The sequence below is a fragment of the Rattus norvegicus genome, chromosome X (genome assembly GCF_036323735.1).
Source record: "Rattus norvegicus strain BN/NHsdMcwi chromosome X, GRCr8, whole genome shotgun sequence".
Taxonomy (NCBI): Eukaryota; Metazoa; Chordata; class Mammalia; order Rodentia; family Muridae; genus Rattus; species Rattus norvegicus.
In genome coordinates this window covers 157,372,311-157,398,806 of record NC_086039.1, presented here as the reverse complement: position 1 = coordinate 157,398,806, position 26,496 = coordinate 157,372,311, and the positions used below count along the sequence as shown (strand labels likewise).

Sequence of the window (26,496 nt, the reverse complement as noted above, 5' to 3'; positions counted from 1 at the left end):
AGTCTTGGTGCCACCTGCTATTGTGCTATTCCTGCTTTGAGGCCATTTCAAGACGAGGGGAAAAATAACATTTTTTTAAAAATAAAAACAAATCAAGCTCATACTAGTATTTCAAACTCAAAGTACATGCCTTTTACTTTGTGTTTACAGTCACCTCCTTAAGTTTCTTATTCTTTACATGTATCCCAAACTTTTCTTCAAACATTTTTTGTAGTATTAGAGACACAAACCTAGTGTATCCAAGCGCCCTACCACTAAGCCCCATCCTTAGACTCTTTTAACTTCTTTTAAAGATTTATGCTATTCATTTGTAGGCAGTGAGAAAGCATATGTGGAAGTCAAAGTCCTCTTTCCTTCATGAGTCCTGAGAATTAAACTCAGGTAGTCAGGCTTGGCAGCAAGTACCTTTACTCCCTGAGCCATCTGACTGGGCCTCTTCAGCCATAAGTCTGCATTATGGAAACTTTGGTTCATGAGCATTTCACTTTATTGTAAGCTTAATTTTGTGCGGCTTGATGATGATGGTGGTGGTGATGATGATGATAGTGGTGCTATTTAATTTGGGGCTTTCACTGTAGTGACTATTCTGCAATGTTTGTTAGGGTGGACACACAGACCTTCATCCTCACTGCCAGCAACCACTGAATATGAGGTAAGGCCTTATTTCTATGTCTGGTAGACATATGTCTACCATGGCTCTGCCAGACTGACAAATCAATTCCATCCCAGCCCTGATCTTAGGATACCTGGCACCAGTGAAATCCTTAAAAAGCTGCTATGCCTAGGGGTCTCTGCTTCCCCACTGGCTATTACCTATCATACTTGCCCACTTAATTGTGTTCCTCTAATGATGTAGTAGGGCCCACATGTTGTCCAGCCCATGCTGCTTTAGAGGCAGCTAGCAGTCTTCACTTAGTTCCAATTGTGGGACTCTGAAGCAAGGGCATGATGTGATCATTCTAGTTCATGAGACAAAGTCAATCCCACATGTCTCCCCTCTAGCTCTGCCCTTCTACTTAGTGGAACAACACCAAGAGCTCATCAATAGGCCACTTGTCAAACTGCTTCAAAAGCAAATATTTGGGGGGAAAAGATTGTGGGAGGGGGTGACTGGGAGGGGGCAGTAAGCAGGATGTAAAGTGAATAAGCAAAAAATAATAAAATTAAATTTAACAAAAACAAATATTCAACTCTTTATATCTTAATCTGCATTGTCACAAAAAGTTCTGGAAAACTGCAGAGCTTAGATAACATTTTAATACCAGTTTTATTGCCACCTAATCCATATACAACAAAAGTCATTCATCTGAAGTGTTTCTAGCACATTCACAGATATATGAATACCGCCATAACCGATTTCAGAATATTCTCATTGCTATCACCCTCTCCTCATCCCTCTCATCCCCAGGGAATCACCAGTTGACTTTTTGTTTTATGAGACAGGATCTTGCTATGAAGGCTAAGCTAGCCTGGAAATCATTAACGCCTTGCTTCAACTTTAACTGCATACTATACCACAGACAGGTCCACCTGACTTTCTTCCAAATTCTGTTTTTCTTATCTGAAACCAAGACACCAAGACAACTCATTCAAAATCTGAACAAAATGAAAAAAAAGCTAGTCAGACATAGTAGCACATATTTGTAATCCTAGCACTGGAAAGGCTGAGGTAAGAGGATGACTGTAAATTTGAGGCCATCTTGGATTACATAGTAAGTTCCAAGTTAGGCGGGGCTACAGAGTTGAACCCTGTCAAAGTCAGGGGTAGGGAAATAAAGTGAGAAGCTGATAACCTGGGATTGTAGCTCAGCAGTGGTATGAATGCTTAGCACGTTTAAGACCCTGGGTTCTATCCCTAGCAGCACAAAAAGGGCTATAGTCACTATAGTTCTAAAATAAGATTTCTGTACTATAACTTCTAGTACGTTAATGTAATAACTTCTATAAGTCACCAACTATGGTGACAAGTGATGTCCATGAAAATATTGACAGGGGAATCCTGACATTGTCTCAGACAAGCTCAGCCATCAATAAACACAGAGCATCCTTGTGCTGAGTTCCTGTCTAGGGTATATGACTAAACTAAATTGACAAGGCTTCTGTCTCCCTCTAGTGGGAGGAAAGAAAAAACAGACTAGAAAAGGCCAGTGGTTTTAGGATTAAGACATCAGAAGAAAGAACTTTTGTTTACACTCAGATGAATAACAAAAAGTCAACTGTACAGATAAGGGAACAGAGCCTTCTCAGCAAAGGAGACAACAGGAGCAAAGGCCTTAAGAAACAGAAGTGCTTTGTACAGGGTGATAAACATGGATCGATTTGCATTCTTCTACATGTTGACCTCCAGTTGAACCAGCACCATTTGCTGAAAATGCTATCTTTTTTCCATTGGATGGTTTTGGCTCCTTTGTCAAAAATCAAGTGCCCATAGGTGTGTGGGTTCATTTCTGGGTCTTCAATTCTATTCCATTGGTCTATCTGTCTGTCTCTGTACCAATACCATGCAGTTTTTATCACTATTGCTCTGTAATACTGCTTGAGTTCAGGGATAGTGATTCCCCCTGAAGTCCTTTTATTGTTGAGAATAGTTTTAGCTATCCTGGGTTTTTTGTTATTCCAAATGAATTTGCAAATTGTTCTGTCTAACTCTTTGAAGAATTGGATTGGTATTTTGAAAGGACCTCCACATCAAACCAGATACACTCAAACTAATAGAAGAAAAACTAGGGCAGTATCTCGAACACATGGGCACTGGAAAAAATTTCCTGAACAAAACACCAATGGCTTATGCTCTAAGATCAAGAATCGACAAATGGCTTGGTCTGCTGATGGCCAGACTCTGTTTGCTGGCTATACCGACAACTTGGTGCGTGTATGGCAGGTGACTATTGGTACCCGCTAAAAGTTTATGACAGAGTCTTAGAAATAAACTGGCTTTCTGAAAAAAAAAAAAGAATCGACAAATGGGATCTCATAAAACTGCAAAGCTTCTGTAAGGCAAAGGACACTGTGGTTAGGACAAAACGGCAACCAACAGATTGGGAAAAGATCTTTACCAATCCTACAACAGATAGAGGGCTTATATCCAAAATATACAAAGAACTCAAGAAGTTAGACCGCAGGGCGACAAATAACCCTATTAAAAAATGGGATTCAGAACTAAACAAAGAATTCACAGCTGAGGAATGCGGAATGGCTGAGAAACACCTAAAGAAATGTTCAACATCTTTAGTCATAAGGGAAATGCATATCAAAACAACCTTGAGATTTCACCTCACACCAGTGAGAATGGCTAAGATCAAAAACTCAGGGGACAACAGATGCTGGCGAGGATGTGGAGGAAGAGGAACACTCCTCCATTGTTGGTGGGATTGCAGACTGGTACAACCATTCTGGAAATCAGTCTGGAGGTTCCTCAGAAAATTGGACATTGAACTGCCTGAGGATCCAGCTATACCTCTCTTGGGCATATACCCAAAAGATGCCCCAACATATAAAAAAGACACGTGCTCCACTATGTTCATAGCAGCCTTATTTATAATAGCCAGAAGCTGGAAAGAACCCAGATGCCCTTCAACACAGGAATGGATACAGAAAATGTGGTACATCTATACAATGGAATACTACTCAGCTATCAAAAACAATGACTTTATGAAATTTGTAGGCAAATGGTTGGAACTGGAAAATATCATCCTGAGTGAGGTAACCCAATCACAGAAAAACACATATGGTATGCACTCATTGATAAGTGGCTATTAGCCCAAATGCTTGAATTACCCTAGATGCATAAAACACATGAAACTCAAGACGGATGATCAAAATGTGAACGCTTCACTCCTTCTTTAAAAGGGGAACAAGAATACCCTTGGCAGGGAATAGAGAGGCAAAGATTAAAACAGACACAGAAGGAACACCCATTCAGAGCCTGCCCCACATGTGGCCCATACATATACAGCCACCCAATTAGACAAGTTGGATGAAGCAAAGAAGTGTAGGCCGACAGGAGTCAGATGTAGATCTCTTCTGAGAGACACAGCCAGAATACAGCAAATACAGAGGCGAATGCCAGCAGCAAACCACTGAACTGAGAATAAGACTCCCGTTGAAGGAATCAGAGAAAGAACTGGAAGAGCTTGAAGGGGCTCAAGACCCCTTATGAACAACAATGCCAAGCAACCAGAGCTTCCAGGGACTAAGCCACTACCTAAAGACTCTACATGGACTGACCCTGGACTCTGACCTCATAGGTAGCAATGAATATCCTAGTAAGATCACCAGTGGAAGGGAAAGCCCTGGGTCCTGCTAAGACTGAACCCCCAGTGAACGTGATTGTTGGGGGGAGGGCGACAATGGGGGGAGGATGGGGAGGGGAACACCCAGAAAGAAGGGGAGGGGGAGGGATTAGGGGGATGTTTGCCCGGAAACCGGGAAAGGGAATAGCATTCGAAATGTAAATAAGAAATACTCAAGTTAATAATAAATATTAAAAAAAAAAGAGGGGCTGGGGATTTAGCTCAGTGGTAGAGCGCTTACCGAGGAAGCGCAAGGCCCTGGGTTTGGTCCCCAGCTCCGAAAAAAAAGAACCAAAAAAAAAAAAAAGAAACAGAAGTGCTAAGTAGGTTTGAGGAAAGGAAAAACAGCCAGTATAGAATGGCTGGGCCTTTAGGGAAGTTGACATGATGTTAGATCAGCACAAGGCTGAACGATGGAGTTTAGGTCTCCAGCAACGGCAAATCAGTGGAGAGCATTAAGCAAAGTGGAAACTGATCTACCAGATTACACTGGTTGCCAATAAGCAATGGATAAAATAAAAGAGCCTACAGTCTCAATGTGAAACTGCAATGAACAGTCAAGCCAAGATGAAGGGACCCAGGACATCTCGCTGATCCTGGCTAGATCAGAATTGAACACTGAACAGTTTCTCTCACAACTCTAACTTTCCCCTTTTTTTCTTAGTCCTCCCAATGGTAGATATATTGCCCAGGTAGCCAGGTGTGAAAACCAAAGCCCAGCAATCACTAGATGACTGTCCCTCTTTCTTCCATATCGGTGATGTTGGCCACAGCTCTATACCTAAGATCCTCATGCTGCTCTGACTACCTCTGCAAATCAGCTCTTTCCATCACTGTCACTAGATACTGAACAAAATGCCTCCTTGTTTCCAAATACCCAGCTGTGTGTGACACTGGTATGCTTATAAAAATGAAACACACAAGGTGCTCATGTGACAAAAGTGGCAGAGGAATCAATGCAGGTCCAACTAGAGAGAACTAAGAATTTCTGGGACCTGCCATACAGTGGGAGAGGGGTCTGGAATGGGTTATCTCTTATAAGGAGCTCACCGAATAGGACCCCCTTGGGGGTAACTAGAGGAAGTATTGAAAGAGTTGAAGGAGCTTGCAACCCCATAAAAACAACAATGCCAACCAACCAGAGCTTCTAGGGACTAAACCACTACCCAAAAAACACACATGGACAGACCCATGGCTCCAGCTGCATATGTAGCAGAGGATGGCATTGTTGGGGCACCAGGGGAAGGGGAAGCCCTTGGTCCTGCCAAAGTTGGACCCCCAGTGCAGGGGAATATGGGGGGCAGTGAGGGGGATGTATAGGGGGAATACCCGTATGGGGGAGGGGGAGGGCAGGGAATGGGGGTTTATGGACAGGAAACCGGGAAGGGGAATAATCTTTGAAATGTAAGTAAAGAAACATATCTAATAAAAATTTTTAAAAAAAATAAGGAGTTCACCTCTCAGGTTCCTGCCATCCAGAACAGGGAGATAGAAAATCTCTGTTGCATAAGCCCCCTAATGCGTGGTACTTTGTTGCTGCAACCACAGGAAATTTAAGCCCTAAATTAATTGATTTAGCCCCTTCTGCCACTCTGTTGTGTCAACAATGAGCTTTCTTTAGCCATCAGCAAAAACCTCAAAGCTGTAACAGCTACTTCCTATGTAATGCATGGGAATTAAAGAGAGAAATAGTAAAGAAAACCTTTGTTCCTGGCAATCCTACCCCTACATCCACCAAGTGAGGACAGAGTACATGCTTGCAGGTCTTACTTCTTTATTTCATATTTTATACATAATTTAATCCTCTGGCCTTTTTATACCAGCCTACAGAGAATGTTCATGTGATAAAAGGTTCAAGATGCTAGCCACTCAGGCCTGCTGATATGCAGGCCATGCAGATATGTTGCATCACAGACTTTGGTGGTGACAGTGCCATGACAGCCACTCCAATGAGGCAATCACTGTGAGGACCAAGCTGCTGTCAGGTAAAGAGGGCTGAGAATGCTTCCAAAGTGCTTGTTCCATCTCACCAAACTCCCACCTTGAAAGGGAAAACACTGAAAGGTAGGCCTCACCTTGCCTGAGGGTGTCACATACAGGGCTGCAATTATTCCTATTTTGACATCATCCCTACTTACAGTCTGCCTTATGGTTTACTACTACAGTAGGTGAAGTACTCTGTACTGTCTTACTGGCTTTCTGGTTTTCTCTTGGGCATGGGCCAACAAGAAGAAAGCATACATAAGTAACAGTAAGAGGTCGTCTGGAAAGGACATGCTTCTAGTTATATGGATCTAGAAGTTATCTGCCAGAGACCACATAAAATTTGTGTAAAAACAATTAGGCTAATTCCTGAGGGAGATGGGACAACTACTTTTTCCAGTTATAGCTTCAATAATCCTGGAAAAGAAAACAACATGTCCCATATCAGGAAGATGGTAGATTCTCAAATCTTTGATGTATGGTTAATCATACACCATACTGCAGGGTAAGTAGGTGGCAAGGGTTCCCACCTTCTAGAAGGGTACTAGGTCCCAACCGTTGCCTGGAGCCACTCTCAGATTTGTCTTGACCAGTCCATGAAGCCCAAGACATAATGTTTTCAAGCTTCCAGATGATCGTATGTAACCTGGAACCTGAGTCACACCTGCTTTCTGAGCCCCTTTCAAGAGAAAGTACTAGTCAGAAATGTACCTATGCATCTGTTTATCCAAGAAGCATGAAGCTCTTGCAGCCACTGCAGGCATCACAACAGCTCTCTCCTACTATAGCCAACCTGCCTTTCCCAGTCATTCCCACTGACCCTGCTAACAGCTTGGAGCACTGACAAGGGTTTGACAGCCTCCAAACTCTGAAGCCTACTGGTCATCACCCTAGAGACCGGGTCTCTCTAGCAGAATTAGAAGGCTTAAAAAGGCACCTGCTTTGGAGCTGCATTTACTCAGGTTCTAATGATGTCCCTACTCTGGGTTGTGTAAGCCCAAACCCCCAGAATGTGAGACAATGACTTTATTTGGGAAAAGGGTCTTGATAGGTGGAATGAGGTAAAGGTCTTGAAATGGAAATCCTTCGTAATCTAACCAAATAGACTCCACGTGTGCAACTTGGTTTCCTTATGAGATAGAAGAGAGGAAGAGACCACGAGGCCCTAGAACCAGAAATTGGAGTGATTGGTCTACAAGTCAAGCAACACCAAGGACTTCCAGAAACCACCAAAAGTTAAGAGAATGCTTGGAATTGATTCTCAGAGCCTCCAGAAAAAAACTTAACATTTGGCTTCCAGACAGGAAGACTAATTTTTGTTGTTGTTGCTCTTTCAAGTCTAAAAGAATTTTTAAAGCAGCTATAGGACAGTCTTATATACCACCACAAAACTGGACTCAAGCTAAACCAACAGTATTCCTAAAGAAAAAATTATAGGTTAGGTATTTAAATGAAAACACATAAGCAAAGTACTTGTTTGTTCCTTTAACATTTTCCCAAAGATCTGTCTGATAGATACCAGGGAATTAGGAAATGGAAAACTTGTTCCACATCCCCTGAGAATGCTGAGGAAGCCCTCAGCTCAGGATTGCTTTTTAAATCCTTTTTTAAAATCTAAATTCTACTTAGCCTACTCACTCTTAATGGGATAGAAGCCATGTGAATAAAAGCCCAGGGATGGATTCACAAATCCCACTCAGAACCATGAAAGCTTACAGGAGGGCAGGAAGGATTTCAAACCTGAGGAATGAGCAAGGGACATTTATTGCTTTCTCAATTGCAGTTTACTTTCCTTTACTAGAACTGCAGGGCTAATACCAATGACTGTAAGGTCCCAGAAAATATCTAGAATCTTGCAAAACAAGTGAAGTGTTCCCTTTTCTGTAACCTTTCAGTCACTGCTAAATGGTGTGCTAGGACAAATTGGCTGGTGGAGAACAAGCCATCACAAATTCCTGAACTGTGATGAACTACCACCATTCACAGAAGGCAACAATGTGCTTAGCAAAAACAAGAACACACTGGAGTTAGAAAAAGAAAAGCATATATGTGAAATACCTTTCTGTTGACAAAGTAGTCATAATTCCAAAGCCAAAAAAAGGAGTAAAGAATGGAGTAGATAACAGCTTCTAGGCCCCAAAACAGTAACACAATCAAACTGGAACAAGGTGTGCCCTTTCTGTGATAGTCAAAGCTAACCTGACTGATAATCAAAGAGCTCTCCAAAGCCAAAGAACAAATGGCAACGACCCAACAGAAAAATGGGTAGGAATTATGAAAATCCAAGTTACATCAGAGAAATTAAGAAGGGCCCACATACCCCAGAAAAAGACACTTAAGCAAACTCTTTAGTAAATAATAGCATGTCTAGCAGATAGCAGAATCCAAAGGTCTGCTCACCTCTTCTATGACCCTTGTCATATCTAATGTCACATCTAAGCATCTGTCCTAAAGGTACATACAGATCTGTGCACAAGTACTTTCACTGCACCATTACTAGTAACAAGGACAGAATACTTTCCACATGTCTATCAGAGGTAATACATGTTATAGACCTAAGTGCCACATGCCTTAAGGAGGAGAGCCTGCAGTTCACTGGCAAGAAAGGCACTAGCTGAAGAGAGGCACTAGCCCTGCTTGGAGAAGGGATGCTCCCTGAGAGCCCCTGGCCTCCATTCTAGACTCCCTAAGAAAATGGGAGAAGAGGGAAGAAGAAGCCACCAGAGGCGAAGTGGCTCAGGCACACAGAAGAAAAAAGGGAAAAAAAACAGCCCTGAATGGAGCTGTCTACCCTAATAGGGGACTAGCAGACCAAAGGGCTAAAGCAAGGGTCCTGCTAGTTCCTGGGACCCACTCTTTGACATTAAGCACTTAATTGTGGACTACGCAGGTGAAACGGGAAAGCATAAGTTGCACAGATTGGGACATAGTATTACAGGTGGCCTTGAATCTGCTGCTCCTACTCTATGCACTCCATGACATGTATCTGTAGAGTGTCCATATCAGGAGCCTGATACTGGCACTTGGGACAACAGAAGTCAGGTGGTTCCTCAGGAGGGCTCCTCCGCTGGTTGGACAAGGCCAAATGAAAGGAGTGGTGAGCTGAGAAAAAAAGAACACAGGAGTATGATGGACTATGTAACTATTTAGCACAGCCTATGTAGGCCTAAAACAGAAAGGCTAACAAGGTGATGAGACTTACTGATACCACCATATTTGACTGCATAACTGGGAGCCACCTCTACAAGCATATTTTTCCTTTGACCTCAGACTGTGATGGGCTACTGACAGGAATGGTCAACAAGAACTCCCCAAAGCAGAGTAGCAGAGAAGCCAACACATGCTTCCCCTCAGCACAACATTCTGCCCTCCCTAACCATCTCCTCCCACCATCTACCACTTATTCACTCACCTGGAGCAGGGAGTAAAGGGGGCTGGGAAGTCTCTACATGCCGCTTCCTCATATCCTCAATCCTTTTGAAAACAGAAAATATTCAATCAGTGCCTGTAGGAATTTTTATGAATAAATACCTTCATTCAGATATAACTCACATACTATATACAATTCACCAATTTAAACAGTATTGTTAGAGGGTTTTACTCTATTCAGCATATTCAATCATCCATATAATTTTAGAATATTTTCATCATCTCCAAAGGAAACTTTGTACTTATTAGCAATTACTTCCTGGGTTCCCTGTATTAGTTTCCTCAGAACCTTGTTACAAACCACCACACATCTAGTAACTTCAAATAACAGAAACATGCATGATACAGGCGGCTAGGTGCCCTAAATCAAAGTGTCAGAGGACTGGGCAGAATTAGCCCTAGCTGGTGGTAGTGTACAGACAGCTTGATATTTCTTGGCTTGTAGCTGAATCCCAGAGTCTGCCTTGGCCTTCTTATGGCTGCCTTCTGTTATCTTAATTTGGTGCTTCTGTAAGTACCACAGTCAATTAATTAACCTAATGTTACCTTATATTAACTAGTTACATATACAAAGATTCTAAACCAAATAAAGTCATATTTTTAGGTTTTAGATAAATATATTTGCACTGGTTAGGTTTTGTTGTTGTTATTGCTTGTCAATTTGACAAAAGCTGGAGTCATCTGATCAAAGGGAACCTCAATTGAGTAAATATTCCCATTAGGCTGACCTATAGGCAAGCATTTGGAGCATTTTCTTCATTGATGTGAGAGGACCTAGTTCCCTAAGAGACAGCGCCACCCCTTGAGCAATCACCTAGGTTGTAAAAGAAAGCAAGCCATGGAGAACAAGCCAAAAAGTAGTTCTTCCATGGTTTTTACTTCTGTTCCTGTCTCAAGTTCCTTTCCTGACTTCCCTCCATGATTAACTACAACTGTAAGCTGAAATAAACCCTTCCCCACAAAGTTGCTTTTGGTCATGGTGTCTATCACAGCAATAGCAACCAAGCTAAGATAGACAATGTTACCAGATTTTTGTGGAATTGCTGAGACAGATCCAACCTGACCATGTTGTTTTGTGGAAGACTGTAGAAGGACTTTGGAACTTTGGGCTGGAAGTGCCATCAAGAGGTTAGGGCTTAAAGGGCTATTCTGTGGGAGCCAAGGAAGATAATAATGCTGACACCAATGCAAATGATGAAGTTTCAGAGGGAAGCAAAGATTCTATCAGGGTCATTTGTGTGGTATTCTGAATTAAGAGTCTGTAGTTCTGGTCAGCTGGGGCTGAAGAATCAGGTGTGATTAAAAAGAGATCAGCAGAACTGAAGTAAAACCTTTGCTTTATGAGGACAATTGATACTGGTTAACTGAAGCTGAGAAATTAGTTGTGATTAGGAACAGCATCACTGAGGTGAAATCTTTTAGAATCTAGAGAGTATCTCTTCAGGGTCAGCACAAAGAAGAGGGGGCCAAGTAATATGAAGGGATCATGGAAAGCAGCTAAAGTAAGGGCTTGGCATTATTTCAGAGGTCAGGAGAAGCTATTGGTGAAGGTACATCCTCAGCTGCAGTGGAAATCCTAGCATATTGGATGCCAGTACCATAAGACAACCACCAAGGAGAGCAGCAGCTGTGGAAAAGAAACAGGTTGAGCTTATAAGATGAGCTGTGTGTCCTGTGAATGGCAGAGGCAGAGAAGTAAGTATAGCTGCCCAAGACCTTTAGAGCACAGAGAATCATGAGTGGGCACCAGACAGCAAGCATCAACAGTGGGTTTTTTTTAACACTGTTGGATTTTGGTTTTGATTTGATTTGATTGTGACTGTGCCCTGGTTCTTCACTCTTGAAGTAAAAAAATATATAACATTATTTTATAGAAGCACAGTTGAGATTCTAGGCTTTTAAACTTTTTTTTAAAGAGTGATGGAATGTTTTAAAGACTGTGACACTTTTAAGTTTATATTTTATATTGTGATATTGACATGAATTGGAGAAAAAACAAGAAAGGAAAGGTTATGGTTTAACAGTGGAGTGTTTGTATGTCAAGCTGACAAGGTTGACTAGTCAACTTCACACAAACTGGCAAGAGAATTTCAATTAAGGAACTATCTACAATAAATTGGCTTATAGGCAAGTTTGTAAGGCATTTTTTGACTATGCTTCATTTTCTGCCTTCAGATATCTGCCCTGACTTCCCTCTGTGATGGATTATAAACTGTAAACTAAAATAAACCCTTTCCTCCCCAGCTGCTATAAGTTATTGTCTTTATCACAGCAACAGAAACCAAACTAAGACAGTATGAAAGCTATGAAACCTCCAGCCTTAGATACATCTCAATACATACATTTCTGTTACATTTCTAGTTTCCAATGGGAAAGGTCATTGTTGGAAGGACAGAATACAAAGAGAGCAGTAGAAGGAGGCACAGGGAATTTAATACTAATGCTAAGAACCATCCATCTCCTATAGTTACTACTGGTTGCTGCCTAGAGTACACCTCCTTTGTCTATGGCTGTGCTCCTGGCTGCACTCTTAGAGGCCCACCTGGCTGACTCATGGCAGCCAACTTTCAACTTGTTGAACTCGCGCTGCAGCTGCTCCAACTGCTCCTGCAAAAGCTCCTTCCTCTCCACCAGTTTCTCCCGGGCATGCCTCTCAGCTTGGAAGTCAGCCTTGTAGATGTCCGCCTGGCAAACAGAACAGAGGTGTTCACCCACCATCCATCAGCTTCCCAACAAGCATTCTATGCCATGTCCAGAGGAACAGAGTCCTGTCTTCTGGGATCCCATGATAGTACATCAGAAGCACACGTGAAAGCCTATGATCCCAATAGCACCAAGTCAAGAACAATGCAAAGGGCTCAAGACTAAGAGAGGCCACTACAAATGGTGTCCAAAAGACACATCAAAACTCATTGCCTGGACGAGCAGGTCACTCATGTGATAGGCAGGCTGGAACAGAGCCCTCACCTGGGCTTTCAAGACTGGAACGGTCTCCATGACAATCTTGTGCTGCTCAGCTTCCTCTTTCAGCTTATCAATCAATTCCTGTTTGGCTACCAGGGCCTCCTCAGCTTGCTGGAGCTGCTGCCTCAGATCTTCCAGCTGCATGCCCTAGAGAAGACAAAGGGTGCTGGCAGAGTCTCTTGGCCCACAGTGGAACCAAGTTACTTCCCTGGCTGGCCATTGTTTTGAAAACTAAGTAGGAAAAGCTGGAGCAAACCCAGTCATTTGGATTTCAGGGCCAATGACAATTCGGGCAGGGAGAATACTGCATCCTGTGGTGGCCCTACAGAAGAAATGCTGAGGTCTTTCTTAGGATGCACAAAGATCTTAGAACTGATGGGAACTCTGAGAATAAATAAGATACTGCCTGGTACTCTGCATCATTCCTGTCAGAGAATTCCTAGCTAGTCAACCTTCCTCTTGACTCTTCAAGAACAAGAGCTACCCTCGCTCCTGAGGCTTCCAACTCCACAGCAAGTAAGTAACTATGCAGTAACTCTCCATAGACTGCAGGTCCACCATACATCAGGCAAGGGGGCAACCCATGGGTCCTTCCACTCTGCTACTTGGTCAAACACACCTTATACACATGCACTCATGCTCTCAACCAAGAATTCCTTCCAAAAGGGGTGTGTGTGTGTGTGTGTGTGTGTGTGTGTGTGTGTGTACACCCACAGAAGTCAAAGATGCTATCAGATCTGCCAAAGCTAGAGTAGCAAGTAGTTGTTAGCCACCCATTGTGAATACTGAGAACAGAACTTAGGTCCTCTGAAAAAAACAGCAAGTGGTCTTAATCATTGAACAATCTTTCCAATCCCGTAAGCAGCAGTTTTATAACTAATTCTTCATCATGTGACCTGGTATCATGCTTACTTCTTAAAAATCCCCTATGGGTACATTTTGCTTGACAATTCCTTCTTAAAAGATGACCACTAACATTGCATAATTTGTGTTAGCTTTTAAGCTCTTTTCTCAGTTGACTTCCATTATTATTTTAATTTTAGACAAATAAGAAAACATGGGTTTTTAAATTAATATGAGTTAGCTCATTTCATAAGGGATATTATATAGGTAGAGGTCTTCATGTTTTGATTGTTTAAGCCCTCCCTTATTGTATTTGCTAGAAATAATAGTGTTCAAGTATTTTTTAATCTACTTGAATAACACTATTTATAGTCTTTGAAAAGTTGTTCATACCCATATGTGGGAGGGGGTGGGGATGGGGGTTTATGGACAGGAAACCAGCAAAGGGAATACCATTTGAAATGTAAGTAAAGAAATATATCTAATAAAAAATAATAATAAATAAAATAAATAAAAAAGAAAAGTTATTCATATACTTTCTGATACTTTCTGAATTAAGGCCATATTTAGGTGCTAGAGAAGCTCACCTTTTATACAGAAGTAAAAAAAAATTCATAGTCATAACTGCAGATGATGTTTACATGGAAATGTAGTAATCATTATGGCATGGAAATATCCAGTTTTTAGCCTAAAATTTTAAATATATGTTTAGGGAGAGGTCAAGTTTTAATGACTATTTTTCCCCAAATAACTGCCTATTTTGCTATAATAAAATAAATACATAAAAATATAAAATTTTGTTTAAACTCTGCAACTTTGAGAACTATTTTTTGCAGTTAAACACATACATACATACACACACATATGAACACACATATCATGGGGTTTAATTTTGCTCTTCTGCCTTTTATTCTAGTTCTCTTCATTTTATTAATTAAAAAACAAACAAATTCCCATTTTCATGAATCCCTCTTTGGACACTTCACTTTGAGTAGCAGCACTATTCTAAAACTGCACAGTTCTTTATGGTAAACAATTTTAAGAAATTTTAGTGAAAGGCAGAAATGCCTTTAGAAATCAGATTCTCTAGTCTGTTAGTATCAGTTGGCTTCCCATTACTCTCTGGAGTTATTTATTCAATGGTGGGGTATTTTGGGTTTGGGTTTTTTTTTTTGTAGTAGTTGTTTTGGTTTGGTTTGGGGGTTTTTGGGTTTTGGTTTTGAAACTACATAAAGCTGGCTGTCCTAGAACTCACTCTGTAAATCAGGCTGACCTCTAACTCAACAAGATCAGCCTGCCTCTGACTCCAGAGTGCTAGGATTAAAGGCATGTGCTACTATGCCCAACACCAATATGTGGGCTTTTGGCAACCTTGTTAAAGTTTCTTTATATGAGTAATGGGTTGTAAAGAATTATTGACAATCCATTCTATTTATGAGAAAGAGGAGAACAGCTAAAAAAACTTTATTGTGAAAAACTGGGACCACTAGAATGTTGGTCATGGTAGCACATACCTGTAATTTCAGCACAAGGAAGATGGAAGTAAAAAGATCAGTAGTTCAAGGCCAGTCTCAGCCACCTCAGAGTTCAAAACATGCCTGGGCTCTACCAAAAAAGAATAGGCTAGGGAGATAGTTCAGTTAGTAAAGTAGTTGTGAGGACCTGAATTCAAACCCCAGAACCTATGTAAGAAAAGGAGCTGGTCATGTATAGCTCCTGAGGAATAACATCAATGATGTCCTCTGACCTCCACCTATGTTTGTGAGTAGACACACAAAGTAATCATTAGACATGATGAGGATAAACTCAAAAAGAGATCAGAATCACCTAAGAAAAGTTTCTGGGAGGGGTAAAAAAGAAGCTGGAAGGATGGCTCGGAAGTTAAGAACACTTGTTCTTGGAGAAGACCCAGATTCAGTCACAGGCAGCTCAGAACCATTCATAACTCCAGTTCCAGCAGATCCATCACTCTTTTCTATCTTCGACATGTATCAAGCACACACATAGTGTACATACATATATGCAGGCAAAATATTTTTTACATAAATATAAATAAATATAAAAATGTTTTTAGAAAAAACAAAATGTTTGTAGACTTCCCAACTCTGATCATGAAGGAATGGCCATGCAGAACAACATCCCTGCCACAGACTATATCTAAAGGTCCTAGACCCAGATACCTTATACATCTATAAGGTGGATATGTCCCATCTCCTTGTGGTTATCCGAAAACTGTCATAGCTATAGCCCCACTGAAGTGTCAGGCAACTTAAGAGTCCCTTCCAAAAGCTAGATGTGCTATTTCTCAAAACTCACACTGCCCACCCTTTTCAAGTACACTGGGGAAGAAGGGGAAAACCTCTCCCTGGACAGCCCAGAAAAAACATACTTACTAGCTTATGTTCTCCACTCACCTTGCTGCTCTTAATGTGGCTGTCATAGTCTTGGAAGAGTTGGTGATAGGCTGCCTGCAACTGAGCCAGCTTCCGCCTGTGCAAAAGGAGCTGTCACTGGAGAAACTGCTTTGTCCCAGTAGAGCCACAACTTGCCTAATACAGCTTCACCTTCTTCCTTCATGTGCCATAAAAGACCTGAAATGTGGGCTTCCTGGATCACATCTGGGCTCCTGAGGCTATCAAGTATAAGGCAAGCTTTGCTGATTGCAAGTATTCACTGCAACTAATTTGGCCACTACATAGTTCATGTCTTCCTTAAAGTCAACATCTTGGGATGGTTCTAACAAGGGCTAGGGTATAACTCAGGAATAGAACTTTTGCTTACTGTGTTTGAGGCCCTATGCTCCATCTCTAGCACCAAAAAGAAAATAAATGTAGAAGCAGGGAGATTGTTCTAAATTAAAGAAAACTCAAAAGGATGCTGAACCAAATACCAATAGCAAGTTGAGAGCCTGCACAGGCATTGAGAACCCAGATAAGGAGTCTTTAGGGCCAGCTTGAAGCCACTATGGCTCCTTGCTTTCCTTACACCAAGAGCATATTTTTACTGTGATGAAAAGAACCTATATAGGACATGCAGTAAACATGAATGTGGGTAGAAAATATTCCTATTTACATATAATAGTTGACTCTGTCATTAGCAAGGCAAAGGGAGTAAAATCAGCCCTTCTATACACAACCAGTCCCTACCAGGACTCCCTAAAAGGCAGAAAGCACCATGGGTGCTCTGAGATCTCTTGGTACAACCCTCCCAGCCACTTACTTCTCCTCTGAAGCAGCCTGTCGCTCCATTCGCAAGGCAGCCTCCACACTCTGGTTCTGCATGCGCAGTTGGTCCACCTGGACACTGTGCTGCTGCTGCAGCACCTCCCGCTCACTCTCCAGCTGTCTGACCTGCTCACTAACTGCTCGAATCCTGACATACAACAAAAAAAGAACACACCCTGAGGGGGCTGTGAGCTCATTAGCACTGAGCTCAAGGATAGGCAGGAACTACTGTGCAACTCACAATTTAGCTCAAGTCCCAGGCACCCTCATTAGAGCCTCAGGTGCCATACCTAGGTCATTCAGCCTCAGGAGATAAGATATAGCATCAATAGTCTCAGCAGAGATTTCATCTCTCCCTCTTTCCACCATAAAAGCTTGAGTTGCCAAACCTCTATCACCCATGTCCCCCATATCTTCTGATTCTGGCCTACAGTACCCCACAGTTTCCCTTAAACTATAGTTCCAGTATTAGCCTCATCACCCTGGTACCTCTCTGTGTGCTCATTATAAAGGCAATGATGGGCATTTCCATGGGCCTCTGAGGAAGCTACTGATGGCAGATCACCTCAACTTTGCCAAGGCAGATCTGGACTATTGGGCCTGCTCCCCTCTGGCCTTTTCTCACACTGCTCTTCCCCCCACCCGCCCACTAAGAGTATGCTGAGCCCAAGTCAAACTCTCCTCCCTCCCTCAAGACAGAAACCCCAACCCACTGCTCCACAAATACAATGACTACCTACTGCACTGAGAAGGCCAGGGCTACCATGTTAACTTCACTATCTGGAGGACAGCAGCAAGGCAGTATGAGAGGCACAACAGTGCCCATGCCTATAACTCAATGATCCCACATGGCAACCTGATCCCCTTGGCAAAAGAGAGTGAGTGACAGTCCCAAGACCACTAGTTGACAAAGTCAGTCAAACTCAGTTTTCTGCTAGCAGTCAGAAACGCTGGTACATGCCTGGCCGAGGGTACCAAAGTGAACAACTCCCAACAGGAACATGGAGTTCATAGTCTCTAATGAGTAGTTCATGAGGGCTCTGTGCTTTTCATGGGGTTGCTGTGGAATGTATCTAGGCTTCTTCACCTAGGACTTTCTGCCTTGATGTAATCCCATTGCATATCAGTCTTGATAGTGAGCTCTTAAGTGTGGTCTTAGGGTGCAGTGCTTCCTAAGCAATAAACTGAATGCCAATCTAGAGAGTGGCATTATTTAAAAGGATGAGGACAAGTGGCCCTGTTGAAGTAGGTGTGGCCTTGTTCAAAGAAGTGGATCACTGGAGGTTTCAGATGCTCCAGCCAGACCCACTGGTTTACTCTCTCTTCCCTGCTGCATGCCAATCCTGATGAAGAACTCTCAGATGTCTCTCTAGCATCATGTCTGTCTACTGACCATCATGCTTGCCACCAAGACAATAATGGACAGAACCTCTTAATGTAAGCCAGCTACAATGAAATCTTTTCCTTATAAAAGTTGCCACTGTCATGCTGACTTTCCACAGCAATGGAAACCCTAACCAAGCACCCAGTAAAGAATCTGAGAGCGGGGTTGGGGATTTGGCTCAGTGGTAGAGCGCTTGCCTAGGAAGCGCAAGGCCCTGGGTTCAGTCCCCAGCTCCGAAAAAAAGAAAAAAAAAAGAATTTGAGAGCAACAGCTGGAACTAGATTCCTGGATATCTTCTCACAAGGCAGCCCTGGAGGGCCCTAGGGAATTTAAGAAAAGATGGTCAGCCCTTCCTTTCAGAGAGAGGAATTCCTAGGGTTTCCTACATTTTTCTCATTCAAAATCCTGGAAGGGGCCTCCTGGGCTAGCTTCCCCTCCCCACTCACCTTCCCTCTAAAGTTTGTCGTTCCTTGGTAGCAGCCTCCAAACGACTCTGGCTCTCCTGGAGTTCCCCCAGCAATGATGTCACCTGAGCTTTCACAGAGGCCTTGTCCTCAGCCATCTGCTACAAGAAAAAAGGTCATTTCCTATCAGTATTACTTTCTCCTATGCTTCCCACTCTTGGCATCCCCAAGACATGAGGCAGCCTTAAAGCAGCTGATCTATGGAGAGTTTCTCCTGCCTTTCAACACCTATAAACCTTGGTACTCTGGAGCCTCATTAACCCAATGGCTATTTGTCTTCCTCCAGTCACCAATCTTGACTCTCAGGTGGTAGTGAACCTTTCTCAGACTCTTTGAAACTCTGTAAAAGGAGACTAAACCCAAAGACAGCAACAAAAATAAACACCTATACCACATACACAACAGGTGAGAAGTTTCAGAATAAGAGAGGAGACTGGAATTTTTTTAAATACTGAGATCTGAACCATCAAGAAGGCTTGCTGCCAAGGCTGATGACCAGAGTTTGAGCTTCAAAACCCATATAATGGAAGAAGAGAAACCAACTATCACAAGCTGCCCTGAGTGCAAACCATGGTCAGCTCAGACAAACTTTAAGGTTAACCAAACTTTAGCATGCCTTCTAACAGCTTAAGATCACATTAGTGTAATATATACCAAGCCCCTTCCTGGTTCCTACTTGCAAATGCTCAGAGCTGTTAAAGGAACTGACACTTGACATAGGCCTGACCTTTGTCATGATTATTTCCTCTATCACCTCAAAGCCCATGTATTTCCTTGGACTCTAACCCTGTCTCAAAAACCTGAGTGCTACTTCTTTGACTTCTTTGAAATGGAATCATCAGAAAGGACTCAGACTCCCAGTCTTTATGGTAAAAACCTACATTTGATTTGTATAAGGTTATAAACACACTGGTCTCATCACATTAATACTAATACCCTTTGGAATTCACTTGAGTTCCTTCCCCTAGCCTAATCTTTTATTTTCTTTCTATCGGCATCTCTGTCTTTATTTTTTTGAAGCCCTGAAAACTAAACTCTAGGCCTCACACATGCAAAGCATACACACTCTGGCCACTATTCTCATTTTAAAATTCACAGTCATTAAGTAGAGAGACTGTTCAGTGATCGGGAGTATTTGTTACTTTTTATAAGACCAGAGTTCAGTTCCTACCACCACAATTGTCTGGTACCTTATAGTTACCAGGAATTCCAGTTAGAGACAATCTGAGACTCTCATCTGACCTTCAAGGGCACTTATACACAGACACAGACACCCAACACATAAATAAAAATAAATCTTAAAAAAAGGTAAAGGTTGGGGATTTAGCTCAGTGGTAGAGCGCTTGCCTAGGAAGCGCAAGGCCCTGGGTTCGGTCCCCAGCTCTGAAAAAAAGAACCAAAAATAAAAAAAAAAGGTAAAAGACCCAGTCACCTCTGCAGATCATCAGAGCTTAGCTAGCTCTTTCCCTTTCGTTACCAGTTACTGAATAAAATCTATTCTCATGGCTCTAATACCTGTCTACCTTCCTGTTTCACATTGGTATCCTTATGAAAAGACAGGAGGACTGTGAGAAAATTCAGAAGGTCAATGGGTAAAGCCTAAGAACAACCTGAGTCCAATCCCTGGCACTCATAGTAGAATGAGGGAACTGACTCCTGCAAGCTGTCCTGTCACCTAAATTGGCACCCCATGACAATACCCACATCCACACGTGTGAGTGCAAGCTCAGACATACATACTACACAAAATAAAATATAATAAAAAATTTTGAAGAGAAAAGGCTATGTGACAAGAGAGTTATGGAGAAGTACCTGAAATATCCCTGTGAGGAACCTACCTGCCCATACCTTCATCTTAGACCTCTGACCTCCAAAACTAGGGACTACTCTACCCTTTCCCCTAGACTAGTCCTCTCAGATGGCACAATCCCTGCTCAACTATTGTCACCAGGGTCCTGAAACCAACCAGTCCAAAAGGCCTTGAAATACCACCTCATTCCACACTAGGCATACTATCCTTTGGTGATTGTGTAATACAGGGCCAATTCACAGGCCTGGGGTCTCATAATTCCTCCAAAGACTGGTGGGGATCATCTCTGAGCCCCTGAGAAATCCTATCTGATGTGACTGCCTTGTTTTATCCTGGGCCTACGGCTCAACCAGGATGTCTGAGCTGCTGGCAGGGTATGTGAGGGCCTTGGACTACATGGTATAGTCCCTGTTAGACTTCAGGGTGGCTAGAACCTGAGCAAGCTAGGTTAGGTACCCAAGCACTCCGTACCTTTAAAAGTGAATCCAAGATAAATCCTGGCTTCCAGGGCTTAGGAATGTTTCCTGGTTGATAGTACTCTGTGCACAGTGCCCCACCATTCATAGCAAAAGCACTGCTCCCTGAGAAGCTCACATCTGGCCCCTCCTGGCTCCTACAACATATGCATTGTACCTCGGATAATTTTGATGTGGACCCTTTCACTGTAATAAACTAACAGTGAGTGTGATGGATTCTCTTGGTTTTAAGAGGGCTCCCAGCAATCAAGCCTGAAAAGGTCCTGAGGCACCTCCAACAACATACTTCCTATGGGCATATGAGTGTCGATATGGTCTTCAAACACAGGTGGGGCAGAAGGGCCTGCCCATCCACTAGCTACCTGTTGGCATTTCTTCAGATGCTCCAAATCCTCTAAGGCCTGTTCTCTCTGCCTCCGCAGGTCAAGCTTCTCCAAGCTCAGTCTCTCCACCAGCTTCCTGGCTTCCTGGAATTTGCACATGAGGAACTCCTTCTCCTCCCGCTGGCTGACCTGGAAATGCAGCAGCTCCTCACAGCGTTCCCTCAGCATCTGATTGCTCTGCCGGATAGCATCTAGGGATAGGGAAGACAGCAAAACAGGAGTCCTAACAGCCAGGTAACCCTATAATACCAAGTGGCCTTTCTCTAAGAAGTCAAACCAATTCCTAGCCAATTCCACTGATGATATACCCCCCAAGTGTCTACAGTGTATTACTTAAACACAGATCCTTCGCTTAAAGGGATTCACCAAAATCAACTTTAAGTGCCTCATTTATATTCTGGTCAATTGGAGGTATCCCTACCCTGGAGCACTCAGTCCCAGTCCTCCTGGGCCTGCATCTCTGTCTTCAGAATCAGGGAGTCCTAAACATGCCTGAAACACTTGGGGAGGTAATGAAACAGTCCCCAAAGCAAATTTCACTGTGTACTTTCTGGCTGCAACCTGGGAGCCCAGAAGATACAGACAGAACAAGCTAATAGTTCTATGAGTTTCATTCTCTTCAGCTGCATATTCAAGAACAGTAAACATCACCTTAAAAATGAATGTGAACATGAGCAAGAAGGCAATGCCAGTGCAGAAGACATACTCAAAGATCTCTTACTGGAGCTGGCCACACCTTTCCAAGAGCAGGCCACATTTCATCTTAGGAAAAAACCCTCTCTCTCTGAAGAAAAATATATCCCCTCCTATCTAAAAGCTTGCTATGTCCCAAGAATAAACCTATTCCCATTGACCCCCATATCCCACTTTTCCCCTACCTACCATGGCTTTTTAGCTTACCCTCCTTCCCCTTCCCTTCTCCCTTCCCTTGTGCTGGCTTTGAACCACATTATTTTCTGTATGTGACTCTTCACAGAAAACCCTACTTGAAATGAAGCAAAGTAGCGAAGTTTGAAATGCTGGCTGGTTCTTGGGCACATCATGACTTCATACCCTGCCAATTATGAGATGCAGGTGACAATAAGCTTTGTCCTTACATAAGTATGCCAGGTCCCTCCTAACTTTTAACTTCATGCCTCCCTCACACTGCAACCTTTACCTCGGAGTTCTTGATTCTCTTCCAGACAGCGCTGGAGGGTCTCAGGAGTACCCTGCTCTGAAGGAAGATGTAGCATTGCTGGCTTCCCCAGAGAAGATTCTTCACCCAGCATGTCCTGGTCCTCTGCTGGGCCACCACTGGGTTGCACCATCTCACTCAACTGATTCTTCCAGAGGTGCCTGCTCATCCAACAAGACAGTGTCTAGAAGAAAAAGGCAGTAGGAGTACATGACAAAGAACAGAGTTCTCTCAATCAGCACAAGGGGTTCAATGTATACAGAAGCCCTAGACTTCCATTCACAGCAAAAAGCTGGACATTTTGTCTGATGAAACCAGATACAAAAGTGAAGTTTGGATCTATGACACAGCAAATATTACCATTGCAAAGAGAATTGTGGAGGGAAAGGGAAGTATACTGGGAATCCTACCTCCTCCACATACCTTCAAGTAGAAGCAAAGGGTCCTGGCCCATCACCCAGTATAGTAGAATGATTGATATATCCATGTCCTAATCCCTAAAACCTATAAATGTGACTTTACTTGGAAAAAATGGTCTTTATATATGTAGTTAAATTAAGGATCTTGAGACAGGCATAGTGGTGCATGTCTTTAATCCCAGCACTTGGAAGGCAGAGTCAGGCAAATCTCTGTGAATTCAAGGCTAGCTTGCTCTACATAATAAGAACCTGTCTCACAAAAATCAAGGCTCTCAAAGTGATATCATTGTGAGGTACATAGGTGGGCCATGACCCCAGTAACAAGAACCCTTCTAAAAGACAGATGAAAACAGGATTGGGAATGTAGTTCAGTGGTAGAGCACTTACCTAGCATGCACAAGACTGTTGGTTCAATTCCAAGCTCCTCCTATATACATAAAAGTGAAGAGGAAACAGGTGGAAACACAGGAAAATGGACATGAGAGACAGAAGCTGAGACTAAATTAATATAACCACAGGCCAAGGAACAACTGAGCCACCAGCAACTAAAAGACACATAAAGGATACTCTTACACAACTTGCAGATGGAGCATGACCTTGTCCACCTTCTGGTTTTATTCTCCTGGCTTCCAGACCTGTGAGGTATCAATTTTCTGTTCTTTTAAGCCACTGGGCCTGTGGTCATTTCTTACAGGAGTCAGGGAAATACAAATACTTGGTAAGAGAGACTTCAGAAGACTACATTGTACCTGAGAAGTATTCACTGGGGATAGAGGAGACCTCTTGTGTGCTAAGAAGTTTGAAAAGTGTGAATTGGGGTTTCAGTCTGATCTGCTTATGCTGGCTTTTAAAGCAGACAGGAATTATGCAGGACAGTACTAACCTGGAGACCTTCTAAATCCTGCCTCATTCTGACAACCAGGAAGAGAATGATCTCAATGCAAGCGTCCAGAAGTAGGCTTCCAATAAGAGAGGATGCCTATAACACTGGGGAATCTTGGCTATTTACAATAAAAGTGTTGCTACCCATGGGTCCATCTGCCTGAGCTCACACAGCTGACCCTTCCCTCTTTTTCACCTACTTTCTTCCTTCAGGCTCCAGAAAACCTCCTCACCTGGTGATTCCCACTCCCTCAAAGGCTGATTCTGCTCAGGCCCTTTTACTGAGTCCCCATTTCTTCACGTTGAGGTACTTTGGGACCTCTTTTCTAACAGCATTCACCCTGCAGTAATTCCGTCCAGTCTCATGGTTTTTAACCCAAATCTTAATGTTGATAATATCTCAAACAGTTCACATTCCCGAATTCCAGTTACATATCAAACTACTTGGATGTTTAGAAGTCTTAAAAGAAGTTGGGAGAGATGGCTCAGCTATTAGGAGCACTGACTGCTCTTCCAGAGAACCCATGTTCAGTTCACAGCACCCATGTTGGACAACTCAAACCTTCTGTAATTCCAGCTCCAGGGGATTAGGAACTCAAGGGGAAGGGATCTACAGGAGACTGTTTCAAATATATTGAAGTATGGGCAAGTGAGACAGCTCAGTGGATAAAGGCTCTTGCTATGCAAGCCTGGAGACACTAGAACATATAAAAGTGAAAAACAGGTTGCTGACTCAATGTTGTTCTCTGACCTCTACATAGTCTAGCCATGGCACCTGTGCTCTCTATACAAATCATACACCATGCATGCATGTGGAGGCGAAAGCACACACAAATAGTAAATATTTTGTGTAGCATGCCAATTATGTCTCAAGAAAGCTGTTACTGAAAATCATAATGGGTGGAGCAAGAGAGATGATGGCTCAGGGATTAAGAGCACTTGCTATTGTTGCAGAGGACACTTTCTAGCACCCATATGGTGGTTCACAAACATCTGTAACTCCAATCCAAGGAGATATGACACCTTCTTCTGACTTCCTTGGGCACTAGGAAAGCATAGCAAAGCATCTACACACATAAAATAACATCTTCTGTAGAAAAGAAAATAATTGTGGTAGAGGATTATAAGGGGTGTGAATTAAAGTTAACTATGAGCTAATAGTCACAGCTAAGAAATGTATCCATAGAACTTACTATATTATTTCTACTTTTGTACTTTTTAAATGGTTCAATAAGTAAAGGCTGACAGCACTACTATCTTTCACCTGCATTACTGCAATAATCTCTTTACAGACCATCATGCTTTGCTTTTCACTGGCCCTTTGCAATTGACCCCACTGGGACCAATTACCTCAAAGATAAGTCAAGCTACTTCTCTCGAACTCCATCAGAGTTTCCACTTCTCCCAATGCAAAAAACAAAGTCCATACAACAGCCTACAAGGTCCTATACCACCTACACTCCTACCTTACTTCCTCTCCACCAACTATTCCTCCCTCGCTCTCTCTGCTCCGGCTACTAGTCCTTCCTTTTTCCTAGGAAATGCCAAGACAACACATTCGTTCTCAGGTCAGATAAATGGTATGAGGACCTGCAAACAGATTACTATGAATCATTTGCAAAGTGAACTGAGGTGCAGAAGATATTTAGTTGTGAATGTACCCTTGAAAACTTTCTAAAGACTTCAAATGCACTCAAGTTTGATAAACACCCTGGCACACCTGTTGCTCCAGTACTCGAAAGGCTGAGGCAGAAACTTGAGTTCGAGGACTACCTGGCCTACAGTGCAAAAAGTGTTTCAGAAACAGTTAGATCAACAGAAAATGTCTCCTAACTAAAGAGTTCTACCACTAGGGGCCAAGCCCTTAGGAGACAGCTGCGGTGAAGGGAAGGGCAAATTCAAGCCAACTAGCCACCCAAGTAACCTGGGTAGCGAATAAACCTGCCTGAACCAATGCTCTAGAAGCTTGCGGCAGAACTGGGCCTAAGATGGGGGAAGGGTGTGGACCTCAGGAGTCTCAGAAGCTGCGGAACGGTCACCGATGAAGCCCTGTTTTTGGGGAAGAGGACCACACCTGTCAGCAGAGTCGGTCAGAAGTGAAGAGGGCAGGAGCAGCGGCAGAATCGGAGCTCCTAGGAAATCCTAGTCAGGCGGTCACCCTTCCCTTCTCAGCAGTGGAAAACCCCACTTCCGGCTTCCGGTGTCGTAAGTGTGGGATCCGGAAGTAAAACACAGACTCAAAGGCATTAATACTAGAGAGTTAAAACTCCGAAGTGCCACACTCTGCTCCAAAGTCTTAGACCGCCAGCCTGCGTTGGCCAGCGGAACAGCAGAATGCTCCTTACTGATAAACATCACAACTCTTATACACACAATTTTTTTTTTGGACAGGGTCCTACGTAGACCAGACTAGCCTCGAACTCAGAGATCCACCTGCCTTTTTTCCGTCTACTGGGATTAAAGCAGTGAGTCACCATGTCCACACTCGCTCTCACCCCATTTTCAAGGCATCGCATCCTCACTAAAACACCCCTGGCTCTCTGCTGCCAGGCCCCTACTAAGTTAAAAGTCTAGAGGAAGCTGCGAAACTTGGGCCCCAGAAGCCAAACTAGCCTCAGGAAGGCGTGGCTACGCTGCTAACGGAAGTGGGGTCATCCGGGAAGGTGCAGGGCCTTGGGGGCCCAGCGGAAAGCTAGACCATACATTATGGCTGGGGAGACTAAGGGAATACAGGAGAACTGAGTGGAGCTGCACCAATGCAAGCAA

General features: G+C 43.0%; 1 protein-coding gene across 11 annotated transcripts in view; it reads right to left on the bottom strand.

Moving 5' to 3' along the window:
• Window positions 1-1,243: 1,243 nt before the first annotated feature.
• The window catches only part of Ikbkg (inhibitor of nuclear factor kappa B kinase regulatory subunit gamma), a 39,285-nt gene continuing 14,032 nt past the window's right edge, over window positions 1,244-26,496 (bottom strand). For 3 of the 11 annotated variants that reach the window (XM_008773603.4, XM_008773602.4, XM_008773601.4), the window contains exons 3-11: window positions 22,412-22,613; window positions 21,229-21,443; window positions 18,566-18,684; window positions 16,731-16,883; window positions 15,926-16,001; window positions 12,672-12,815; window positions 12,247-12,389; window positions 9,688-9,749; window positions 1,244-9,377 (exon numbers count right to left, since the gene is read on the bottom strand). In XM_008773603.4, the coding sequence (XP_008771825.1) occupies window positions 9,235-9,377; window positions 9,688-9,749; window positions 12,247-12,389; window positions 12,672-12,815; window positions 15,926-16,001; window positions 16,731-16,883; window positions 18,566-18,684; window positions 21,229-21,443; window positions 22,412-22,613 (1,257 nt within the window). In that variant the 3' untranslated portion in view covers window positions 1,244-9,234. Of the gene's footprint in view, window positions 9,378-9,687; window positions 9,750-12,246; window positions 12,390-12,671; window positions 12,816-15,925; window positions 16,002-16,730; window positions 16,884-18,565; window positions 18,685-21,228; window positions 21,444-22,411; window positions 22,614-23,235; window positions 23,276-23,421; window positions 23,484-25,804; window positions 26,111-26,496 lie in introns of those variants that run through there. The other 8 variants (XM_063279972.1, XM_008773608.4, NM_199103.2 and 5 more) reach the window with 8 other exon arrangements.